Here is a 25,854-nt window from a genome sequence, read left to right on the forward strand (position 1 = left end):
CGGATAGTATTAGATGATAAGCGGAAAGAGATGGCAGAGTGGTACGTCTATACCAACTGTATTGGAGTGGATCTATATTTGATGTAAGTTATCGATCTATGTGTTTCTCTAAGTTATCTCATTATTTTACTGTTGTTTGACTAACGTTTTGAGCAATAGAGAGCATTGGGAACTAATGAGAGAAATTGGAGTCGATGATATCGATGGTGCGCATAAGAAAGAATTTAAAGTTTGGTTTACGAAAAAGGTAAATAAAGCTAATTACATTTTTGGATAGCATATATCACACGCATTTATCAATGATTTGTTTTGTAACCAGATTTATGATTAGGAGAAAACGATAGAGAGGTTTGATACACAAGAGTTTAAGGTAATATTTTTTAAAGAAACTGTTATCTTCTATGAGCTCAAATTAACTCGATTTACATTTTACAGAAAGCGTCTGAACGCAACAAAGAAAATCAGAAGAAGAAGAAGACAAAGAGTCGACAGGGGTCAATATCTTTCTTCACTTTTCGTCGAATGCGAGGAAGTTATTGATTCCTAAAATTTTAATTGTAATATTTAAATATTATATATTAACACGTTGCACACATTTTCATTTGTACTAGCAGATGTGGGAAGATGAGACATTGGGCTCCGCACTAGAGACGTGGCAGCATTACCACCAAGACGGCAAAGACAACTGGACAACGGAAGCCGCGAAAAGCCTCTATGTAAGCTATAATGTCTTATTAATTTAATCATGTTAATTACTTATTAATTATTATTTGATAATATTTATTTTTTTAATCACATTGTAAAGGAACAAATCCAAGGTCAAATGACGGATATTCAGTGGCAAGCGGAGGAAGAAGGTGCATGGGTAGACATCGATGACCTAGAGCAAGAAGCGATTCGTATAGTTCTCGGGAAGCGTCGAGATTGGATAACAAGGATAGGTCCCACGATCCCAAGGGGAGCTTCGATCCTCGCTGCAGCTCAGGTGGCGAGCTCGCTATCAGGTTCATCCTATCGCACTCGACATGATCTAGCTGCTTGCAGTCAATGGTGCAAGCCCAGCAGGCCATGATGAAGCAGATGCAACCACATAACTTTGAGCTCACACATAGCATGAGACTGAATCAGCCGTCGCCCACTACACCACAGCCTCAGACTACGCCGCCACCAGCTACAATGGCTGATGACTAGACGCCAACTTATGTCGAGTTCCAGCGAGAGTGTCCTAGCGGCAACAACACAAAAAGAGGCAGCAATGCATCCTGAGGCAAGGGCGGAAGTGTATCTGCCACAATGGAAAAGTGGTATCAAGCGCGAAAGAAATAGTTGTGTATTTATTATTACCGAATTTACTTTTACGTTTTATAAGATCTTTTCTATTATATTTTATAAGATATTTTCTATTGCGTTTTATTGTTATCGAATGTATAAAATATTTTCTATTACATTTTATAAGAAATTTCTTTTCTAATTCGGATTTCTATTTTAAAGCATTGTTAACTCTAGAACTTTCCTACGGCTGATAGATGCGTTAATCACGCGGAAAACTCCTATTTTCTCGACTAGATCCAAGCTTGATCTTGAGTATTTGAGATGTTTTTTTTTTGTGTTTTTCAGAGACTTATAGGTTTTAGAGGCCAATGAGGTATAAAGGAGGTTAGTAGAACATCACGTTAAGTAACAGAGCAATTTTAAGAAGATTCGAAGACTTTTCGCCAAAGTAGAGCAAAGAAGAAATACAGCGTCCTCTTGTGAACAATTCTGAGAGTTTGAAGTAAATATTTTGGATGATCCAAGTCCATGATTGGATAGAGCTCTCTCTTAGCTTTCCAACACATATTTATTTGCAAAAATCGGACATCAGAGCTAGGAGTTGTGGCCGTTACAAAATCAGTGCGCGCGGGAAGAAAAAGCGCGCGGTGCGACCCAAGGACCTCGCGCCGCGAGGTTCCGAAAATCGCCGAAATCGATCTCCGAGCATGAGGCGCGGAACGCGAGGTCCTCCAAGATGTCAACCTCACGGCGCGACCCTCAAACCACGCGCCGCGAGGTCCGCCGAGGCAAAAAAAGGGGAAACGCGGATTTTGAGTTGATCTGAGCCGTTGGATCACTTTTAATTACCCTGTCTGCTTCGAAAATTAAGAGAAACCCAAGGATTTCGACCTAGGCCTATAAATACACCTCTCTATCTCTTGTTTAGGGACTTCTAGCACTTTTTATTATTTTCACTTAGTGTTTGGGAGAGATAGAGAAAAAGAGGAGAGCCGTTCTTCATCAATTCGCGGCAAATACAGTTTTATTCTTCTCCTTTACTCTTGAACTCCCGTATTTTAATTTACAATTGAGTATTTAATTATGGTTTCTTCTTCTTCCTATTCTTCTATTTTATTTTTGTTTTCTCGCTACGCCATGAACTAATTCCATTAAGGACTATGGCGTAGCGGGTTTAGAATTCGGTTATGGATATGATTTAGTATATTGAAGTTCAATTTCCATTCTCTACTACTTTGCTTAATTCAAATCCGTTTTAATGCTTGATCGAGATTAGCTACATTGTTCATGATTTTATACTACAACTTGATGTTTGAGAAAGATTAGGTTGTTAGTGTTTTGGTTTGAATTACTATGATGCATGTCTAGGCTAGAGATAGTTAGGTTGCCATAGAATTGCGTGAATACTCTTGATATTAATGCATGCCATTGTTAGGGATTGAGATCGAGAGAAGATTTTCCTAATTTTGACATAGGTTGTTAGATGCTCGAGAGAGATTTAAGAATATTATTTTTGTGAGTATGGTTAGCAAAGAGTAGTGAGTTGATTATTGATTTTGCGTCAAATTCGTGTATCCAAACCGTCCATGAAACCTTGGTCCTTAGCCTCTCTTTCTGCTTACAACTTTTATTTGAGTATTTTGTTATTTATTTGCGTTAGAACTTGTCAATAATTTGTGACATCTTTCCATCTCCGCTTTAGTTCAATTCGTGCTAGTTGATTTGTTTATTAATTAAGCTTGTTCCTCGTGGGATCGACACTCGTACTTAATTCACTATATTACTTGAGCGACACGTGCACTTGCGCGCGTAAAAATCGCAACAACGGCTCATTCGGAATCATTCATTCTTGGTATTCTTCATTTAATGGACTTCAAATCATCTAGGAAAAGCATCATAGACCATGCATTATGAACAACAAAGTTAGTCCTATATTTCTTTAATACTTTCCATGATAATCAGAATCTTGAATGAAAAAGAAAGCAACCGCTGTAAGTCGCATCTAAGACTCTGTTTGCCACAACGCGGGAAAGACTATTGGATGCTACAAGTCGCATCCAAAAAGCTCCTGCCTTTTGACGATAATTGGATGCGATTTGTCACATCCGATAGTCTAATATCCCGCCAAATAAAATATGGTGGAATAGTTTTTTTATGCGATAATGGATGCAACTTGTCGTATCCAAAAACCTGGACTATTAGAAGCGACTAGTCGCATCCAGGGGCATCAAATGCGGACTTTTTTGCATCCAGTGGATGCGACTTATTACCTTTTGAATGCGACAAAAGTCACATCCGAAAGTGTTATTTGTCTTAGTTCCAACGAATTTCTTAACAAAAATTAAAAACCAAAAAGATTAAAAAGGTTAATGTTAGGAAAATTTGAAAGTATATGTTTCTACTTTTGATTTTATGATAAGTTTATGACGTTAGGAATTTGTCATAAAATGTTGTATTTGTGTCAAGTTTGTCAAACAAAATGGCTTTTTTTTTGTGACAAACTTGATCTTACAAAATCATATTTCATGAAAAGCTTTTCACAAGAACTGCTTTTAAATCAAATTGTTTGTCATTAAATCTATTATTTAATGACAAGTTTGTCACTAAATCAAGTATGACAAGTATATCTAAGAAAAATATTTGTAATGACAAGCTTATACGAAAACAGTTTTTAATGGAAAGTTTGTAATTAAATCCAGAGTTTAACTATAAAGTTGTTAGAAATAATATTTTTATATAAACCTTGTCACAAAAAGTATTTTAAAATCATTAAGATTAGTATTTGAGGAAAAATTGTAAAAAAAATTGGTTTAATGATAATCTTGTCACATAAACTGTTTTTTAATGAGAAGTTTGTCAATAAATCCAGAATTTAATGATCAATTTATCAACAATTCTAGTTTTAATTTTTTTTTAATGACAAACTTGACAATTGTACAATCAAACAACCAGATATTAAAATGCCTTGGTCAGATAACAAGCAACCAAACAAAAGAAAAAGAAAATAAATCATAACTTTTCATCCGATAAAACCTTACCAAACCCAGTAAAAGAGAATACAAAAACAAGGAACGCCATTGTGGGGGACCACGTTGTGTCTTGCCGGTGCTCGTCAAAGAGGCCTGGGGAGTTGTGGCGGAGCTCGCCGAAAGAGAAGAGAGAGGACGGAGAAGAAAAACAAAAAAAGACAAAGAATGGGAAAACAAAAAGCAATAAATGAGAAAAAAAAAATATATTGACAAGAATAAAAAATAGAATTGTTAAAAAAATAAAAATTTCTTGATTATGGTAAAAAACATTCATTTTACTAATATTTGTGTCCAGTTCCGCTAAAGTATATGAGATACATGCGATTAATTATGTGAAACGAACGACAATTTAATATATGCTGTGCATTTTATTATTATATTCACCCCATTATCTACACACTGATGAGAATTACATATATACGACAAGATATATGCAGATCCGTCTGAATAAGCATTTGAAATAAAAATAATCCAGAGTAACATTGTAAATAAACTTCTCCAAAAATAAAAAAATTGTTATGAAACTTAAATCATATAGTGTGTATAACTCTCATCTCTTTCCTGGCATTATTCTTACAGAGAATTATTATCCAACAAGTCATAAAACTTAGACTGTTGTAGCATACATAACAAATATATTTCTCTTATAACCGAGAATTACATATATCTCGCGTATCTCACGTTCTTAAGGGTATTTTCTTTACACAATTATAGTGTTCAATATACAAACAATAATATATATACATATATGTATATGCTTGTACATTACATGGGAATAGAATCAACAAGGATAGAGGTAACCATATCTTTCATTAGTCCTTGTGAGTGAGTGAAATTGTCTTTGCCCTTGTAAAACACATGCATGAAGCGTGCGAGATTAAGCGGACAAGTAAGGAGTGGCATAGGGACAGCCATGGGCTCCAATAGCTCTTCATTTATATCCTTCCACGATTCCGCAATTTGCCTGTGAAGTTCGGTATATGCCTCTTCTTCCGATGCCCCGTATTGCTTCATATAGCACTCCACGCATGAGGCTACATGCCCTCTTTCTTGCTCGAACTGCCCAATATTGCTTCATATAGATTACTTTATTTATGGATGTGTTACAAATTTTGGAAAAGGATTGATTAAAAAATTATGGACCTTTCAGAGCATTTCATCACCTCTATATATATTATGTATGAGGCTACATGCCCTCTTTCTTGCTCGAACTGCCCAATATTGCTTCATATAGATTACTTTATTTATGGATGTGTTACAAATTTTGGAAAAGGATTGATTAAAAAATTATGGACCTTATGTTTCAGAGCATTTCATCACCTCTATATATATTATGTATGAAATTCAACTTCTAAACAACTAGTCTCAAATTTGAGTAAATTGAAAATTTTATGAAGTAAATTAATTCCATTATGTTTTTATCCTAAAAATACTAAATGAGAGCTGAACAATTTTAGATTTTTAGAGTTATGTTTTATTTTGATGATAGTTTGTAAAATTATAAAGTAATTACTTTTGTTTTTACATGATTTTAAGGTATTAATTAGTAGTTCTTGACTTTTATGAATATAAATAGTTGTTAGAAAATAGACATGCATGGATATGAGTACTTTTGGTGGTAACTACAAAAATGTCTACTTTTTTTTCTTCAAAAAGTCATAGGAGCATTTTTTTTTTATATATAATTAGTTTGTTGAGAAACAGTACATTAAATTTATGCAGATAAAATAAAATCTGCATAAAATATTACAAAATGCATACACATTTTTTGAAAAATTTACACATTTTCTCTTTTTCCATCAAATATCCAAAATTCGTATTTCTTTCGAAAATGACTAAAATTCTACAAAATCAATTATTTGACGAAAAAAGATACTGTAAAAAAGGTTAGTGCAAAAACCATATATAAGATTTAATATATTTTTTGTAAAACGAAAGGGAGTTCGACCTTGTGGCCAGCAATATCATCCATGAGCCTGCAGATCACTGATGCTCCACGAACCATTTTTGGGTACTTCGATGCCCATTCAAAGGCCTCCTTCGTTGCAATGTTTCCAAATCCCAGGAAAGAAACAATTGTAAGATAGCAAAAACCACATGTTACCAAAGCAAGCTGCATATACTCCTCTACCGTTGGAACATAACTTTCATGGAACCATTTCGCTTCGCCAAAGTATGATTGGACATGCTCTTTCATCTGATAAAAACACCCACGATATTACATACCTAGTTTGGTGACAGTTCTACACAAAAAAAAAAAAAAATTATAGACTTTGTTGTTAAGTTGATTGGCTAATTTGTAACTTGGCAAAACTGTTTCCAAAATGTCCGACATGTTACTAATATCTTGGAAAAATAGGTTAGTTTGCTTGGTAGATTAGGTTAGATTGAATTCATCGAGCATGTTGTGCAACTACTGGTTTTAAAGAATAAACTTGTATCTCTTTGAGTGCGATTAACCTTTGTCTTATATTAGAACCTTTTATTTGTGGGGGATAGAGGATAGGATTGGTTTTCGTTAAATTGTAAAGATCGCATAATGTTGTAAACATGAATAAAACACTTGAGGAGTGATTTAAGTGAAAATGAGGGACTAAGATTCAGGGTGAGCCTGATCAGTTGAAATTCACGAGTAACTTTAGAAACATTGTCGGTTGATCATCCATTGTGTACTTTTTCTACCATTGACAAAATTTATATTATATATTTATATATATATATATATATATATATATATATATATAGCATTAATTCCAATTCACTTACTATATCTTTTTAATTTTGATAATAAATCGCAATGTATTCTGAAATAATTAGGTATGCATAAATCATGTATAGTTGACTTACTAGGTCATTAACATATTTAATTCCATAAGAATGTCTTCCATCGAGCAATTCCTCAATTTCGTCGTGTGTATCGATCACTAACTTGTAGATTTGTTTCATGTAATCCGGGAGATCACCTAGACAGCTTATATCCCATCTAGAAAATATAGCACATACGAAAAATAACGAAGCAAATAATGCATACTGGTATTATGTTTCTTTAGTTTCCGATAAATATTATATAATGTAACAAACAAATTACCTATGGATAGCGTCCGTGAATTGCTGGAGCTCAACAATTGTTCCATGAGCGTCGTATGTATCATCTATGATCAACAGCATGAAAAATACTTTAATCATCATCTTCCTTCCAACGTAGTATTTGGGTTCAAAATACACTCCAGAGATCCAAAAATAACACTCCACTAGTCTGTCTCGCACGTAAGATAATTTTGACTCCACCTCCAAATCTTTCCACCACCTAAACAAAAATCTTGTATCTTAATTTCTGGTTGCATGCTTTATTCTATGACATAGATGCTAGCGTGACTAATGAGGTTGTTAATAAATGTGTTGAGTCGTACGTCATTATTTGATATGATGGGTCAAATTAGTTATTATCAACTATAAGTATCCGTTATTAAATAACAGGTATGGGGTTCTTAATTACTTAATATTTATGTTATCAATATTCAAGTATGCTTGCTATTTTGATTTTTGGTTTAATTTCTCGTGAATTGAATTTGGGAACAATTTAGGGATTTAAACCAACCATATAGATATATGTATCAAATAATTAACAAATTAGCCATTTAAAATTGGGTGATGTAGTTAAATAGCTAATTTAAAATTATAAATTTGTAAAATAGCCAAAATTTATCTTAATTTAGCGAAATAGCTAAAATGTGCAGCAATCTGGTTTCAATTTTTTTTTTCCCAAGATTAATTTTTTTGAAAGTGATAAATTTCTTATAATAATCGTCAAAAATTTTAATCTTAGGTGTCAAAAAATTTTGAAAACGTAAATTTGGCTATTTTGCTGAAAATTGAAACTTTGACTATTTTGCTAATCAATAAGTTTCAAATGCCTATTTTGTATAATTTTTCCTTTAAGATTTCTAATTTAGCAAACGTTTTATAAATTTTAGATAAATAATCAACGTTTTGTAAATGTCTAAGCTGAGGATTTAAACCTACCATATATATATATATATATTTGGTCATGACTATTTATTAAAAACTTATTGAAAATTGGCTAAATGGCAAATTAAAATTGTAAATAAGGCCCTACTACATATATATCTAATGAATCCTATATGTATATAGATATGATAAAGTGTGTATTTTTATGTGATACAAAACCCAATAAAAATATAAATAACTACTCCATTATTTTACCTTGTGAACTCGCTAAGTTCCTTCTGGTGCACCTTTTGCACAATGTTGAAATCTAGCTTCGCAAATGTGAGCAAAACATGGTTGTGGGAAGGGTGTTGGTGGTATATGGAAATGAAGTGCCTTGCATTCACTCTTGGCAAGCCCTTCCTCACGGGCTGCTCTAGGGCATGCTTGACTTGCGCTGCAAGAAATGAGTTCATATTTGATTTGGTGGACATTAATGAGGATTGAAGATGAACTGTTGAGAACAAAAGGGCTTCTTCCAACAAAGGCTCTCCGTGAACCATGAGATGTGCAGCTTCATATAAGCTTAACATTCCTTGAACGTCATTAGTGAGATCATCTTTGAATTTTCCCTCCATCGTAAACTTCTTGAATACGTCTGTGTATCAACACTAAATATGTTATGAAATATTATGTCAAGTCTCTTCGTAAATATTTCTAAAGCGAATATATTACCGCTGGATACATAATACCCTTCTTGTCGAAGCAAACGAAACCAGAGAGAAATGCTATGAAGGCTCTGTAGTGAAGGTTCTGTAGTGATTTCATCAACACTCATATCTTTCATTTTCCTCAAGATCTCACCAATCTCATCATCAAAATGATACGAGAAACCCAATTGTTGAATTGCGTCAATTAACTCTAGGTTCTGTACTGACAGATCAAGACATTCAAGCATCTTCTTCACTTCCTCTTTCAGTATTTGGACTTGCTGATCAGTTGCACCGTCAATTTCCTAAAAAAAATAAAAGGGTAATCACTACAAAACCATATCGGTCGAATTATTCGCAATAATTTCTTGTAGTAAATATTGAACTTGCTGCTTATAAAATAATAACAATATCACGTACCATGGATTCGTGAGCATATTTTAGGAAATAATCTCCCCAAACACTTGGATGATAATCCGCTGTTTGCCGAATAATTTGTTCAGAAGTAGCCATTATTTTTGGTCCTGGATTTGGGAGTGGGATAAATATATTAAGAGATCTTGTGTTCAGAGCTAGCTGGTGTCTTATTATACTTATAGGGATTGGCACGTTGAATTTTGTGACATACATAATAGCTTTTTATTACAATTAATCTCTCTTTAAAATTGGTTGTATGAAGATCAGATCAGGAACGAGAAAAGTTCGAAATTATGGTATACATGCGGTCCGTCCCGTGCGTTGCTACGAAATAATTAATATAGTTAATTTAGAGGAATAAATATACAGAAAAATGTCTAAAAATATTTAAGTTTAAAAAAAATATATTTAAAATTTTTTGAAGACATTTTTATCTTTCTGATAAAATATACAGTACGAATGAATACTACTTGTGTTTAAGGTCGAATCTCATATTTTTTCTTTAAAAAAAACAAAAGTACTGTTCATAAATAGTGGATGGATTGAAGGTCCTTCTTCTACTTTATATATATATATATATATATATATATATATATATATATATATATGTTGCCTAAGTTTTTAAATCTTAATAGTGGATGGATGAAATGACATAAAACTAACTGAATCCTATAAAATGGGATAAGTAATCAAAACTTAAAAAGTTAAATATTAGTTTACTAATTTTTAAGAAAAAAATTATATTCTGAATTTAAAATAATTAAAAGGTTAAATTTGGTATAATAAATCTACAAATATTGCTACTTTATCCTTTTTGACTATTTTACAAGCATAATTGAAACGTTGCCTAATTAACAATTTCAACGTTTAGATAATACATTTTGTATTTTAGAATGAACAAAAGAGTAAATGACTCTTGAGTAATTTCGGATATAGTTTAATGAGGGGATTGAGGATCACCTAAGCCGTGACATTCGCATATATTGAAGTCTGCATGGTTTAATTAGTCAAAAGGAAGCCATTGGAGAAAAAATCAATGTAAATAACATCATTTGAATGCTTGCACTTCATGTTATAGTTCAAATGTCATCTTCATGCAGTCATCTCAAGATATATACAACGCTTTTATATTAAATTTTTATTTTTATATGTTGAATGGAGGATATTTGAATAAAGTATGATAAGGTTTCCAGCAGATGTTCACATGCCTTAATCCGAGTTATAATGCAAAATTTATTTTTCGTCTTATGTTTGGGAAAGGAATATTTAAAATGTATTAGTATACTTATAGCGATTGGCACGTTGAAATTTGTGAGAACTATCTTATACATAAAGTAACTTGATGTTACAATTAATATCTCTTTGAAATTGGTAATACGAGGATCAGATCACGTACAAGAAATGTGCACGATTATGGGACATATATATGTTTCCTTAGTTTAGTATATAGAGAAAATAAAATTAGAAGGAAAAAAGTAACTAAGGTGACAGAAAACAATAAATTGGAACGGGGCGGAATTCGGTTCAGCCGTTCATTCTGATTATGCAATCGTAACGATCCATCCTAAAAGGGAACAGACCATTCCAAAAAGATTATTTTTTTTAGTTCTTTACTCTGAGTCCTTGGGTTTAAGATATGTTGGAGATCCAAGTGCTCATAAATCTACGAACACTACTACAAAAATTGGATTCAATGACAGTAAAAAACCATCGTCTAAATGATTTCACGTTGATCTTTGACCGTCGTGTAAGTCTCTGTCATATTAAGTATAAACGATGAAAATGCGTTTAATGTTTTTATACGACTGTTATTTTCCGTCGTTTAAATATAAAACTAGGAAGACTAAAATAGCATAATAAATGATACGACCCGGGATTTGGATCTCGTAACGGGAGCAATTGTGATTATATCTTTAATAACAAGAAGAGTAAAAAAACGCAAGCTCCACCGAAACCTACCGAAACCTAACCTCTTCTCCTTCTTGAGAGAGATTAAGTTATTTGGTTGGAGGCCCCTTTCTTATTGAATGAAAAGACCTATTTATAGATAGGTCACTTACAACCTTATTCCTACTTTCCAAATAAAAGCATTTAATTAAATAAATTCGTAATAATAAAATACGTAATTTAAAAACCCACTTCCTTAACTTAAAACTTAAACTTCCTAATTTAAAACCCTTAATTTTCCCAAACTAAAATCCCTTAATAGTAGATACGTATCATTACTCCCCTCCTCCTCTTTGAGCTTGTCCTCAAGCTCAAGTCACCGCCCCGTCTTCCACTTTCCAATCCTCTTCCGCCAACTGAAGGAAGAACAACTTCTTGCAGCGATGACCGGGAGTGAACATCTCGTCGCAGTTGAAGCAAAGCCCCTTTGCACGACGATCAGCCATCTCTTGGTAGCTGATCTTCTTGAAGATTTGAGGCTCACCACGTTTCGTTGATGATTTCCACCCACTAGACGCATCTCCGCCTTGCGAAAAACCTGTACCTTGTCCTGGCGAACAAGCCCTCGGAGCAGGAAAGCCGCCAAATGTTTTTTCCCTTATGTCGTCTGGCAACTTCAGTTCAGTTTTTCGAGCCAAACTCATGGCCACATAGACCGATTCCGGCTTATGGTACTCAACTTCCCGGCGAATGGTATCGGCGAGCCCCGCACAGAAGTGCCAGATGGCAGACTCTTCTCTTACTTTCGCCGTGCGTCCGAGGCAGGCCTCGAACTTGATGCAGTACTCGTCCACTGTCCCTGTTTTCCGAAGGAATGTGAGCTCGTCGAGGGGGTTGATGCTGGATGGCGGTCCAAAGCGATTCACGCATCGCTCCGTGAAGTTGGCCCATGTGATTGGCTGGGCGGATAATCAGCGAAATGTGCGGAACAACCCTGAGGCCGGGCCCGTTAAGCAGAAGCTCGCTTGTCGGACCTTTCGATCATCAGCCGTACCTTGGTCTTCGAAGAAATCCTCTGCCTTTTGGAGCCATTCGGTCGGGTCCCCGAGTCCGTCGTAGGTAGGGAAATCTAGGCGAGCTGGTTTGAACTCACCTGGACCGCGGTACCCGCGTCTCCCTCCGGAACCACCTGTTGCGCGCTAATCGATGGCGTCTTCATATCGTTCGTCATTGTAGTTGCGGGGTCCTTCATAGCTTGTTTCCCAGCTCCTCGCGTCCCACCTATTGCCACCTGCTCCGGCGTTTTTTCCGCGACCCATTCCTCCACCACTGGTGTTGGCGCCGACACCTCCGCTCTGACCATAGCTGCCACCTCGTAGTCCGATGTCGCCACTTGTTTGCAATCTTTCACGGTTGGCGCTGCCTCGAAACCCCGCGGGTGGTTCGACTTGTGGATTATCTCGGAACCCTAATCCTCCGCGAGTCACGAACTGCCCCGCCGCACGTCCGTTCGATCCAGCTCCACGACTTCCCGATTGAAACGCGATATTGAAGTCATCGCCCTCGTCCGGATAGTCGTTGCGATCTGAGTTTTCTGGGGAGATTCGTGACTCCTCTTCAGTTTTTCCGTGGTCTGCTCTGCGAGACTCCTCTTTTGGTTCGCCATCTGCTACTTTTCGCGGAGCAGATCCCGACACTTGGGCCCTTAATTCGTCCAGACGAAGAGAGTGTGTCTGGATCTCGTTCTGTACGGATTTTAGGGTTTCGGTCGTCGTGTTTTGGTTTGCTGCGACCGCTGCTAGAGATGTGGCTTGCTCAGCCATGATTTTCTTGATTTCTGCCATGAATTCCTCCATTGGTGCTCCTATTTCGAGATTCGGCTCTGATACCAAAATTGATACGGCCCGGGATTTGGATCTCGTAACGGGAGCAATTGTGATTATATCTTTAATAACAAGAAGAGTAAAAAAAAAACGCAAGCTCCACCGAAACCTAACCTCTTCTCGTTCTTGAGAGAGATTAAGTTATTTGGTTGGAGGCCCCTTTCTTATTGAATGAAAAGACCTATTTATAGATAGGTCACTTACAACCCTATTCCTACTTTCCAAATAAAAGCATTTAATTAAATAAATTCGTAATAATAAAATACGTAATTTAAAAACCCACTTCCTTAACTTAAAACTTAAACTTCCTAATTTAAAACCCTTAATTTTCCCAAACTAAAATCCCTTAATAGTAGATACGTATCAATAAATTGGCACTTTCAACTTCCATGACGGTCTTTTTCCGTCACTGAAAGTGCTCAAAAGAGATATATTGTTGCGCAAGAGTCCATGCCATGACAACGATCTCTAATGTCACGACAGATTCAATCCAAAGTCGTGACGAAAGGTTTTTGCGATGGTTAATAACCGTCGTTTAATCGTTTCACCGCAACAAGAAATATTGCTTCGTGACATACTTCAGTAAAATATGAAGAAAAATTTCGATGAAGATTTGTATATTGTCGTGACATGATTTTTATCTGTGGCGACGTGTTTAAGGGAAATGCCACAGGGATTATACGACGATCATTATTCGTCGTATAATGTTCAACCTACATCGTGACGCGATTTATATCCGTCGTGACGACCTGATGTCTAAATTCATGGAGATTCCACAACGGAATAAGACCGTCGTGGAAGATAACACTGTTTTCATTGCGACAAGATTTTATTCCGTTGTGGCGATTATTGATACCATTATTGTATGTTATACGACGGGAATGTGTATTTTATACGACAGAAAAAAGACTAACCTGGTTGTTAAGTAATTAGTTTTAAATTTACGCCATCGTGCCTGGTATTTTTATCGTTGCCGGGTACTGTTTAAATCATGGTAATTCTTGAATTTCGGTTTTTTTTTTTTTTTCAGTTTTCATGCAAGTGTCCATCGTTTTGCGGTTTGCCAAAAACCTGCAAATATTAAAAAAATCTCCATATCCATACACGCATTCAAATCCATATATCTATATCCACGTATTCTATCTTTTAATAATCATATCCAAAATCATATCAAAATAGGTTATACACAAAAACAAGACTAAGCTACTATGTCCTAAACTATTTCGTCTATCGGGTGGAAGAAACACCATATGGCTTCTAAGTCTCCAAAATCAACAAATGAAGTATTATAATTCACCCATTCTTCTCTAACACTACCAATATCAACTTGTGTATAATGTCTTTTTTATTGAAATTTTTTAGTACCTTCATCGACGACATTGCGCATGTATAGAAAAATATAATATTCGTACTCCGTATTTCTTGGTTGTTTTGGATGTCCTTTAGACATGGTAAATACTCCATTTTCTTTAGCCTCCGTTTGATCAACCTTGAAACTTTTGCAAACCCTATGAAACTCAGAAAAAAAGAAAAACAAATAGTATAACTTTATCATTTATATACTTATTACTAATTTTACTTATAATTAATTTAGATAGTTTACCGTGTGATCAACTCTTCTAAGCCGAGAGGAGGCTTTTTATGAATCTTTAATGGATCGAAGAAGATACCACTACAATTCCAAGGTTCAAAAATATAAGCATCCAATGCACATTGAAATTGTATGAAATGAGAAATCTTTGTCCTCGCACGCAATTTCTTCTTGACTTGTTGATGTCGTTGCTCCATGTGTTGGTCGCATTGGCAGCAATAAATGAACTCATGCTTGAAGGCACAAAATGAAATTTGTTCGCAAGTTTGGATTGCTCCACTTTTGTTTTTAGCAAGTTTGAAAATATAAATTTAAATTAAGCATTGTGGGTATTTAAAACAATATACATAATTTTGTTACCTCATGTAGACCGTTACGCATGGACGACTTAGTTCTTCACACATCAAAACCTCTGTATGTCATCAAAATTTAGTGAAACATCAATCGCAGAAAGAGTCTTGCAAACCTCGACGTCAATTACTCTCTCGGATCTACCATTGATCGGTTGGCGTATTGGGCTAGGAATCAAAACTTCGGAAGGATGAACGCATACGCAACTTTGTTGCTTTCAATTTTGTTAGCTTCAGTAGCAATATCAAACTTCGAGGGTTGTACGGGGTCCAAACCGCACCTCTCTTTGACTGTCTCGAAGTTTAACAACTTTCTAGGCCATTCTATGAAACCCCCGATTACTTCTTCAATGGTACTTGCATTAATGTCGGAACTGGTAAACGAGCTTTCTTATAAAAAGCCACGTCAATGGTTACACGTACATTACCCGGCCCTAATGGTAATTTTTGAACTTCCTTGTGAGCCAAATAAGCTTGGCCACTAGAAACACTCAATAGTTTCTTTGTTTTCGAGTCAATGAGTTGAAGAAAATATACCGCACTTTTATCTGAAGATGGCATCAAAAAAAAAAAATTTAGGCGAATGTAGATTGACCGAGCAACATCATCAGTACTGTCTTGTTGATTTGTCGCATCAACATCATCTTCATCGTCATTCGTCACATGAACGTTTTTTTTTGTTAATTTGTTGCACCATCTTCTTCAACGGATGATGCTTCTTTGCCCGATTCATGGACAAGAGGACCTTCGACGGAAGCACTCCATGACTTCAACATGAGCGCTTGAAACACACTTCGTTCACTTCTTAGCTTGCTAAACTCATTGTTGGGGGAAGTGAGACTAGTGCAATACTTTGTAGGCGTAAAAAAAATTGATTGTCCTTGGAGCCGGCCACAATAATCTTTGGATCCCAAAGCTTCTTCCAAGATGTCCTTCGAATATTCGGCCGGTACCCACAATCCATTTTCTTTTTTGCTTTTGTAAGTCCTCCTGAAAAATAAAGTGCATCATAATTTAAAACCATCATACAAAGTTACTATACATGACCAATGAGCACTTACAATTTTATTTTTAATATTTTTTTGTAATGGATTCGCATCCAAATCTCTTACCATCATCCACAATATTTCCTTTGTAATAATCGTCGCAGGGAAAAAAAAGAAGTGTCTATCGCGAATTTGTCACTAAAAACGTTATTTTTTACTTGCAAACAAAATGACAACTTTGAATCTATACATAACTATATATCCAAATCCATAATAAAATAACATAAATTCAAAACATCCAATTAAACTAATAAGTTTTAGATCCAATTCTAAAATAATACAAATCACAATTAAAAACACAAGTTAATTAAACAAAGTTCTTGAACGATACTAAATTAAACTAATTATATAAGTTTTAGAACCGTACTAAACATCACAACAAACCATAATAAACTATTTTTTTATCACTCTCGTGATGGAGGCATGTGGGGGGCCCATTGTGTTGGTTATGTGTGGGGGCCACTGTGGTGGTGATTTTCCATAATCAACGTACATAAGGTACAATAGAAATACAACCAGCTCCGTTTGATTGATGCCTCATCTCCCATATAGCTCCTGAGTTGCTCTATGTGTAGCGCACCGTAGTCCGCTTGTTGCCGCGCATATCGCTCCGAGTGTTGGAATCCATTAACAAGGTAATGGATTCCATAAGCGAAGTAGTACATGGTGGCATTCGGGTTTGTTTTCGGAGGACCTTCGAGCAAAAACGATTCAAGTCAATTAAATACAAATATTTAGAGTATATCATTAAAAAAAAGTTAAAAGTTAATAAATGTACCTTCAAGCAAAAACACGGGCGTGTTGTCGCAGTCTCCTTCTTCTTAAACCCAACCGTGGCGATTTATAAACTTGGAGATTGTTAGCTTATAAATGAAACTCGGTACCGGCTTCACCATGTCGATGCTTTTAGTCTCAATCCATTTAAATCGCAAAAGCATGGATGATGGATGGATATGAAAGACTTTTACCAGACTCAACTCTCACGGCATTCATCCCTTCACTGATAAGGCGACCAACGTCTATGGATAGTCCTTGAGTAATGCAATAGCACATGTTCATGCACTCTTTGTCAATTTTTGTGGAATGACTAATCGGGTGGAGACTAGCACATACAAAGTACATCCATACTTTAGCGAACGTAGTCAAATTCGCTCGCTCGAATTTCCCCTTATTCGGTCCGTTGCTTATGAATCACGCACCCGAAGCACCAAGAGCTGCAGCCATGGCCGCGTACTCAACTTGTCCACCCGATCCTCCCGCAAGGAAATTGGCGTAATTAACACTCTTCTTCAAATGAGATGTTCGGAGTCTCTAAGTAATCGTTGATTTCCTCAGGGGTGAAGTACAAGCTCTTTCCTCGGACAAACACGCACCCCTTCTTGGGCTTTGATAAGTTCACGTAACTTGAGGGTGAGGTTGATGTTAGCCATATAATTTGGTTTCACGCAAAAATTTACTCCACTTGCGCTCTTCGATGATGTTGTAGAAGGGCTCACCAATGTCTTTGAAGTCTTGAGCCTCCTCGCTAACGAAAACACAATTATTATTATATGTCACAACACCGTCATCGGAATATTCCACATCTGCTCGGTGCTTGCCTCACCCTCTTGAGCTATCCCCTGGTCACACCTACAAGATTAAACAAAATAAGACACAATTCTAAATTATTTCACAAACTACATTCTCTTACCACAATTACATAATCAAAATTACACTAACTATTTAACAAACCAAAATTCATAAGTCAATCACTTTCAAAATTTAATCAAACCATAATCAAAGTTCTATCAATTCTATCTAACTTAATTACAATTCAATCAAACCGATTTAACAATAAGCGTCAACATAATTAAAAACTATTTCACAAACCAAATTCATAAATCAATCAAATCAAATTCACAATTATTCAATAAAATCATAATCAATTCAACCATAAACTAATATACAATATATTCTGACACTCACAGCCAAAAACACAAATTAAGCAAGGAATTGGAAATCGAACATGTAATCCATCATTGGAATACTAAAAAACCAAGACCCAATCACCAATTTATATATTCAAGCTTGAACAACATAAAAACCCCTAATTAAACCCTAAAAAAAATCCACATTTCATAAATTTTTACTTAGATATAAAATCAAACCAAGGAAATCAGATCCTACAACCGTTAATCACATCCTAATTACAAAAAAAAAAAACTAAACAAATCAACTGAATATTTTTTGGGTTTCTTACCTTAGTAGAGAGAGAAAAACGGAGAGAGAGAGAGAGAGGGAGAGAGAGAGAGAGAGAGAGAGAGAGAGAGAGAGAGAGAGAGATGTGACGAGCAAGGCGGAGGCGACCACAGAGGAGTGAAAGAGAGACGCGAAGACAAAGGGAGAAAACCAAGAGAGATGGTGGAGACAGAGGAAACTCCGACACGGAGGAGAGGATAGAGGCGTAACAGTCGAGCACAGAGGGGGGGGAGAGAGAGAGAGAGAGAGAGAGAGAGAGAGAGAGAGAGAGAGAGAGAGAGAGAGAGATGACGAGCACGGTGGAGGAGACAGAGGAAATAACTCTGGCATGGAGGAAAGGACGGAGGCATACCAATTGAGCATGTAGAGAGAGAGAGAGAGAGAGACGTGACGAGCATGGCGAAGGCTAAGACGAGCACATCGGAGGTGACCACGGGATAGTGGAAGAGACAAGGAGATAGAGGGAGAAAAATGAGAGAGAGAGAGAAATGGCGAGAAGAAGGAGAGATTTTTTGGGTGATCACGGCGAAAAACTAGAGGGCTGTGAAAAAGAATAAAACATTCGAATTTTTTTTAGAAAAATAGAGTGTATAAACTGTTTTAAAACCATTTCACCATGACATGGAAATTTTCCGTCGTGACAAGAACTTGATTTGTACGACAAGTCATCTTTTTCTTTGTAGAATCAGTTCACTTCGCGAAGGAAATATTTCAAGTCGCGACAAAACAAGAATAATAATTTAATTTTATTATTTATTTATACTATTCCAGGACAGGTAATTCTTTCGTCATTTAATCACGTCCCGCCGCGACAGAAAAATTCTATGTCATGACGAAACCAGAAAAAAAAAATTTAAAATTTTATTATTTATTTAAATTATTCCACGACGGGCATATCTTCCGTCGTAGAATCATTCCACGTCATGACGATAGATTTCCAATCGCGATGAAAAGCCAGTTTACCACACTTTTACCACGATGAATATAATTTCCGTCGTTGACTAAACACCTCAACCAATCTAGTCATGATGATATAATTCTTGTTGCGACCAAATACAACCAAAGCGTTATTTTTATACGACGGGACTTATTCCCGTCTTTTAAACTCACCCACCAACACTCTTCATACGACGGAAGGATAAACCGTCGTCACCAAACAACACATTTTACACGACGGAATCACGTTTCGTCGTCGTATGGTAGATATATGACTTTTAGACGACGGTTTTGGAAAAACTTCGTCTAAACTCTGTCATGTAATCTAGTATTTGTAATAGTGGAGAGAGATCGAACAAAATGAGATACTCGACGTACTATCAGAGAGGCACCAATCGGCTCAATCGAGGATTGTACAAATGAGAAATCGTCCACCGGTGCTTGATGAGACAGATTATTTGTACTGAAAATCTCGCATATGCGCCTTTCTCAAGTGTATTGACAACAAAATTTGGAAAGCTATTATCAATGGGTGGTCACCTCCCACAATCTTGGATGACACATCACTTGTTGTCTCTTTTAATCCTGAGAAAGATTGGGATGACGCAGGATTTTTCCCAAGTGTTTGTTATCTTCAATGTCAAAAACCGTAAATACATGATCGTGAAATACAAAACTCAAACAATACTCTAACGCTCAATGAAAACGGGAATAGCGCTTAGAGAATAACACCACATACACCCGACAACCAACTTCTCAATCCGTCAGTCTTGCACGTCTAAGAATCCTCATTGCTTAAATAAATGCGTCAAAGACACCAAGAACATAATATTTCTTTTAAGTGGTCAACATCTCTTGAAGTCGAAATAGAGTTTCTGTTCCTATTCACGTAGAAAATTTTCGTAGAAGATCTTCCGCCTACAATCTTGATAAAATTGAAAACTTCACAAAATAATAAATCATACAGACAGCGGTCAAGACGTCTCAACATTTTAAGGAGTATGATACAAGACATCTTGTCAAGACAGATTTGCAAATAAAAAAAAAGTCAATTACACAAATAACAACAGAGTGGAGGAACTCTGTCCCCATTCACATGCAATTGTTCAATCCCAAACTTAAAACAATTTGGCCCGAGCCCATGAAATTAGTCTATTAAGGCCACATGGTGGATGTAGCATACACTGAGCCCGAGGTCCTGAAGAATGATTGAATTGTCCGAGCTGGCTTTGACGAATGTCAGCTCGATCTGTATTCGCGAGCTCACCTTAAGGAAGGTCAGCTCGCCCAGCAAACTGAACATGAGGCCCCCGGGACATATTTATGCACGTTACATCTTACCAATATCATTGTCATTTTTCATTTTGTGTTTTTGAGTCCATGTCTCTAAGCGTACAACCTTTTGTTCATCATTATGATATTTAATAAAAATGCTCTTAGCCACCTTTGTCCATTTTATTCCTTTACGAGTTTTAGTTCATCATTTTGAAATTGCATGGGTTTAATCTCGTTACAAAATTTTGAGGCTCATCTCTACAAATTTAAATTGATTTATTTTCGTCACGAATAGTCGAGACTGCTTTTAACTGATTTTTCACGTCCACAAAGACCATGAAGTTCAGAGCTGAGAGAGAGATATATATATATATATATATATATATATATATATAGAGAGAGAGAGAGAGAGAGAGAGAGAGAGAGAGAGAGAGAGAGTTTAGGTCGTTAGTTGTGACTGAGTGTATGAAGTCTGCAAGAGGAATGAAAAGGTAATTTAAGGGCGAAATGTTCAATTCAATTCTTCCAATCGTTGGTTTCCATATCCTACATTATTTACAGCCGTTATTCTTGAAATTATATATATATAACAACTTGTTTATATATATATAGGAATACCCGCTACTACAAGTCATTTGGGATTGGGAGAAAGGATTCCCTTTCGTTTATTTTCGTGTCTTGGCCCACTAGGCCCAATCATATTATTTTAGGCTAATGAAAATTGCACGTAAAACGTCTAGCATCATATATTCGAATTCCAGCCCAGGTAGATAATTTTTTTTTTTTTTTTTAACTGTTGGCTATCGACCTGTTTATAAAATTATATATAAACTGGTAATATAAATATTTGACTAAGTAGTAAAATTTCAACACGTTGGATTAATAATTATAGAAGAACACGTGAACATTACAAGCAATAGCCGGTACAAGCTGAGACCAGAAACTGGTCATACTGTTTGAATCAATGTCTAAACCAGGGCCGTTCAAATAAATAAATAACATGTAAACAAAAAAACGAGAAAAAGACCAAAAAAAAAAAAAAAATATTTCTTAATTCTTAACAAAGACGCGATATAACTAACTAATATTAAGTATAGAGAGATAGCTTAAGAGAGGTGTGTGTGGTTAAAAAGAGTTCCACAAATCTCAACCCTCTTCTTCGTCTCGGCCGTGGCGACGTGGCTTCCAATAGTAGGCCCAGAGCTGAAAACCGGGGCCGAGCACAGAGCCTGCGTTTGGTCCAACGTGACATGGCCGGGATGGTGTCCGTGGCTAGCTTCCAGCTGGCGGGCTCGGGTCTCAGCTATGAGCTCTCGCAGCGCCAGTTCCGAAGCTATGTCCCACGTGGCAGCCTCGTTGGATGACAGAAGAGAATGAGCAGTCTTGTGCTCATACATGTACGGAAAAACCCCTCCTAACGTCACCATCTTATTGTTCTCTATAAGTGATAATAATCATAATAAACCATATGTGGTTAGTTAGTTGTGGGAAGAAGGAAAAAAACAAGAATAGAAAAGTTTTAATCTAGGTTCTAAGTCTCTTTTGAATTTGTTAATAAGACATTAATTATTTATGTGTGTACTCTCGTGATATTCTTACAAAAGTTTCAACAACAATTCATGGGTGAATTATGAAGCAGACAATATTAATAATCATGGAAAATATCATGTGTATCTTCCGTGTTTAATCCAAATGGGACGACTATTCTCATAATTATTAGAAATATCAAATATATCTCTTAAAATCCCTGTTAATATTAAAGATATATATATTTATATATATATATAAGACTGATATATTCCACAAAAAGTTATATAAAGTGTTGTATTTGTGTCAATAAAATATAAATGGATACAAACTTGATATTAATATTGATTCTAAGGGAGAGATCTGATATTTTTAGACGTAATGAGAATAATCATTTGCATTTCGATCCAACAAAAACAGAGGAGACATTTAGATAATTTCTATAATAAATATTATAGTTGGTGTAGCCATGTACATTCCTATGTTTTTATACTTTATTGTATTATTTGATGGAAATACACGCTAGGATAATTGATGACAGTTTGGATTTTATAAACTATAAAGGTGGCAGGAGAGATTTCCAAATAAAATTTATTTTGGAAAAGTAGCATTAAGTTCATTATCTGGAATCTACGAAATCTGCCTCTCAATTTATATGGAATTTTTTTTTTTTTTTTATTTGATTCGAATTATTTGCGACCAACTAAGAACTTCCTCAGCTCATTTAAACAAATAAATTTATTTTTTTAAACTGCTTTTATCAAATACGTCATTTCCCCCTTTCATATAGACAGAGAGAGAGAGAGAGAGAGGGAGAGAGAGAGTACTCTGATAATAAATTGGGACGTACTTCCAGGCTACCTATAATGATGAATTGTACTGCTTTTTTTAACTTTAAGCAATAAAGTCACTTGAGAAGTTTTCAGCTCTTCCATACTATTGCAATTGATTCGGCATATACCGAGAAAGGAAAGAAGTATTGAAAAAAAAAAAATTATGAACTTTCCGGTTGAGATCAATTTTTTCTGTCAAACGGCTACTAACTGCACATTCCATTCATCGCTAGATTTATAAATTTGGTAGAAAATAATGAAAATGAATAATAATAATAATAATAGGAAAGGAAAAGGTTTACCATGAAAAGAAGAGTTTGTGGTAATAGATTCGAGAGAGCCCTTTCTTCTGCGCTCATTATGCCATGCTAATGTCCTCTTACAACTCCTCTTTGCTTCCTCAAACTCCGACACCACGTGGAATCTATTATATATACACATACACACATACATACATACACTTCCCATTTTAATTATACTGGTCTAGGTATTCAAAATAAATAAACATACTCTGGTCTAGGTATTCCCATTTTAATTATATGTTTACCAAAAAAAAACTCAATATTAAAAATGACTCATTTAGACCCACTAAAAAACAAAAACATAAAAATATTATACATCCAAAGAAAGTACATGGTGATTTGAGAGTGATTGAGACTGACCGACTGCACTGTTGGCAGAAACGCTGTTCGAGCCCTAGCAAGTTGACTTTCGCGGCCTTCGAGTGGGCTTCGCACACTTTGAGCCTCCGGTTGTAGTCCTTCGCGTTCACCAGCGCCACGTGGCACCTGTCCACCTGGCACCTGGGAACATCGGCGACGGCCTTTCCCTTCTTCCTTATTGCCATCGTCTGCTCGTAGTCCTCGAAGTAGTCATCTGGCTTCAGGAGCTTGAGACAGACGAGATGTGGGTCCGGCGGCTCGTGGGACCCACCTCGGCCGTAAAGTGACCGAGGCGCTCTGAGGGCTGAGCCGGATGACGTGGCGATTGGGATTGGAATCGGAATAGGAATCGTGTTGTTGTTGAGTTCCCATGAGTCGACCCATCCCATAATAGAGCCACCGTTGTTGCTCATACTGCTTCCACCGAATTCCATCATACTCTCTCTCTCTCTCTCTCTCTCTCTCTTTGTTGCTATATTTGTGTTGTGTGAAAGGTTCTTATTAGGCGTACGACGATATGGAAAGAAGAAAACTATGTATTTTTTTTATATATATCTTTTTGTTTAGATTACATGTGTTCATATGCATGCCCTATCCCTATGTGTTACGTATGTGGTCTTATATATACATGTATTTCGAGAGCGAAACATTATTGTTGATTACGTGTGTAGTTGAGAGAGAGAGAGAGAGAGAGAGAGAGAGGGTTTTGCTCGCTTAATTATGGGTCATTGTTTGGATATTGTTGATTACGTGTGTGGTTGTAATTTTTTAGGGCTGCAAAGTTTTGGTGTGTCTTATCGAGAGGTTGTTGGGCTGCACGTGAGAACATTATTGGGATTGCACGTGAGAGCCAAGAAATAAGAGAGAGGGAGAGAGAGAGAGCCCTAAAGAAAAATATCTCAGTTCGGGAATACATTACTATTTAAAAAAAAAAAAAAAACCCTACTCCGAAGATGGTCACAGACTCACAAAACATAAATTTATCTATTTAGAATTCGGTGATATGATTGGATATGAGAGGATGGGATTTGATATGATTCGAGAAGGATCAGAGATAACTGTTCAGATTTGGTAATGCGAAAGGAAACACTTCTGTTTTATTTATTTTCGCATTATATTTACTAGCCTATTTTACTCTTTTTCTTTTTCTTTTCTTTTTTTAAAATCAGAACTAGACTATTTTACTCACTTTTTCTTTTTTACTGGTTGTGATTATTAACAGTATATCAACATGAATTGGCATCGTCGTAAATAACCACGGTCGCCGCTCGAAAGAAAGTGTACTGTGCTGTCTTCTACACTGCATCGGAAATCAGTTTAGTAATAATCTGATACTTTCATGCACAATTTCGTCACGGAAATCAATCACCACTATCATAAGCATTATCTAAATACTTGTCATTTGTACGACTTAGCGTCCTTTATGGTTATTTACTCCAACCCACAATATTTTAGTGTGGAAATGATGGTTTTAGTGAGGATTTTATTTCAACTCATACTATTGTTTGCCCAACATATTTGGTGTTACACTATTTATCCTCGCCATTTGAGCGCAACATATTTTTATTTGCCAAAAAAGTCTCCCTAAAAATATACTTTATAATTTTGACTTATTTTAATTATTTTATAAAACTAAATTACATATCATTAACTAAAAAAAGTAAATAACATAACAATCATAAAATATATAATGTACTACCTGAATTAAACCACAATAAATATTTAATAAAATACAAGTGACTCGAATATAATATTAAACAAGGGTCTATATGAAAATCATAAGATATAATATTGAAAAGTATAAAAATATAATTTTTTTTTTTGTGTGTGTAGAATGATGTTGTGGATTGGAAATAAAAATTATTTTGGTACAAAAATTGTACTATTTTAATGCAAAAATTGCATCATTAATGATGTAAGTCGGAGATGGTATTTGATAGTTTCTTTTTGCTCCTTTTGCTATAGTACTAGAGAAATTGTCCCATTTGCCACCAAATTTATAACATTTTCTCACTTTCCACCAAAACACTAATTTGGCCCAAAATGCCACCGAGATGTCAACATTGTTGACATCTATGTCAACAATGTTGACGTCTCATAGTGAAATGCAAAAATAGATGTCAACATTGTTGACATAGATGGTGGCATTTTGGAAAAAATTAGTCTTTTGATGGAAAATTAGAAAATATTATGAAATTTGTGACAAATGGGGCAATTTCTCATAGTACTACTACTAATATCCTATTTCTA

The 25,854-nt window shown here is 35.7% G+C and overlaps 2 protein-coding genes across 2 annotated transcripts; both read right to left on the reverse strand.

Moving 5' to 3' along the window:
- Nucleotides 1-4,813: 4,813 nt before the first annotated feature.
- Nucleotides 4,814-9,519, reverse strand: LOC149398472 ((-)-germacrene D synthase-like). Its single transcript, XM_089615468.1, has 7 exons — nt 9,380-9,519; nt 8,985-9,264; nt 8,526-8,907; nt 7,390-7,608; nt 7,149-7,284; nt 6,250-6,498; nt 4,814-5,360 (listed from the first exon to the last, which is right to left on the reverse strand). The coding sequence occupies exons 1-7, from the start codon at nt 9,470-9,472 to the stop codon at nt 5,067-5,069; spliced, it is 1,653 nt and encodes a 550-aa protein (XP_089471594.1). The 5' UTR covers nt 9,473-9,519; the 3' UTR covers nt 4,814-5,066.
- Nucleotides 9,520-21,595: 12,076 nt separating this feature from the next.
- On the reverse strand, nt 21,596-24,038 carry LOC149398473 (squamosa promoter-binding-like protein 7). Its single transcript, XM_089614594.1, has 3 exons — nt 23,605-24,038; nt 23,245-23,366; nt 21,596-22,020 (listed from the first exon to the last, which is right to left on the reverse strand). The coding sequence occupies exons 1-3, from the start codon at nt 24,036-24,038 to the stop codon at nt 21,689-21,691; spliced, it is 888 nt and encodes a 295-aa protein (XP_089470720.1). The 3' UTR covers nt 21,596-21,688.
- Nucleotides 24,039-25,854: the final 1,816 nt, after the last annotated feature.

This window comes from Urtica dioica, chromosome 5, assembly GCF_054948205.1.
Source record: "Urtica dioica subsp. dioica isolate 48M chromosome 5, U.dioica_male_clone48M_v1_H2, whole genome shotgun sequence".
Classification (NCBI taxonomy): Eukaryota; Viridiplantae; Streptophyta; class Magnoliopsida; order Rosales; family Urticaceae; genus Urtica; species Urtica dioica.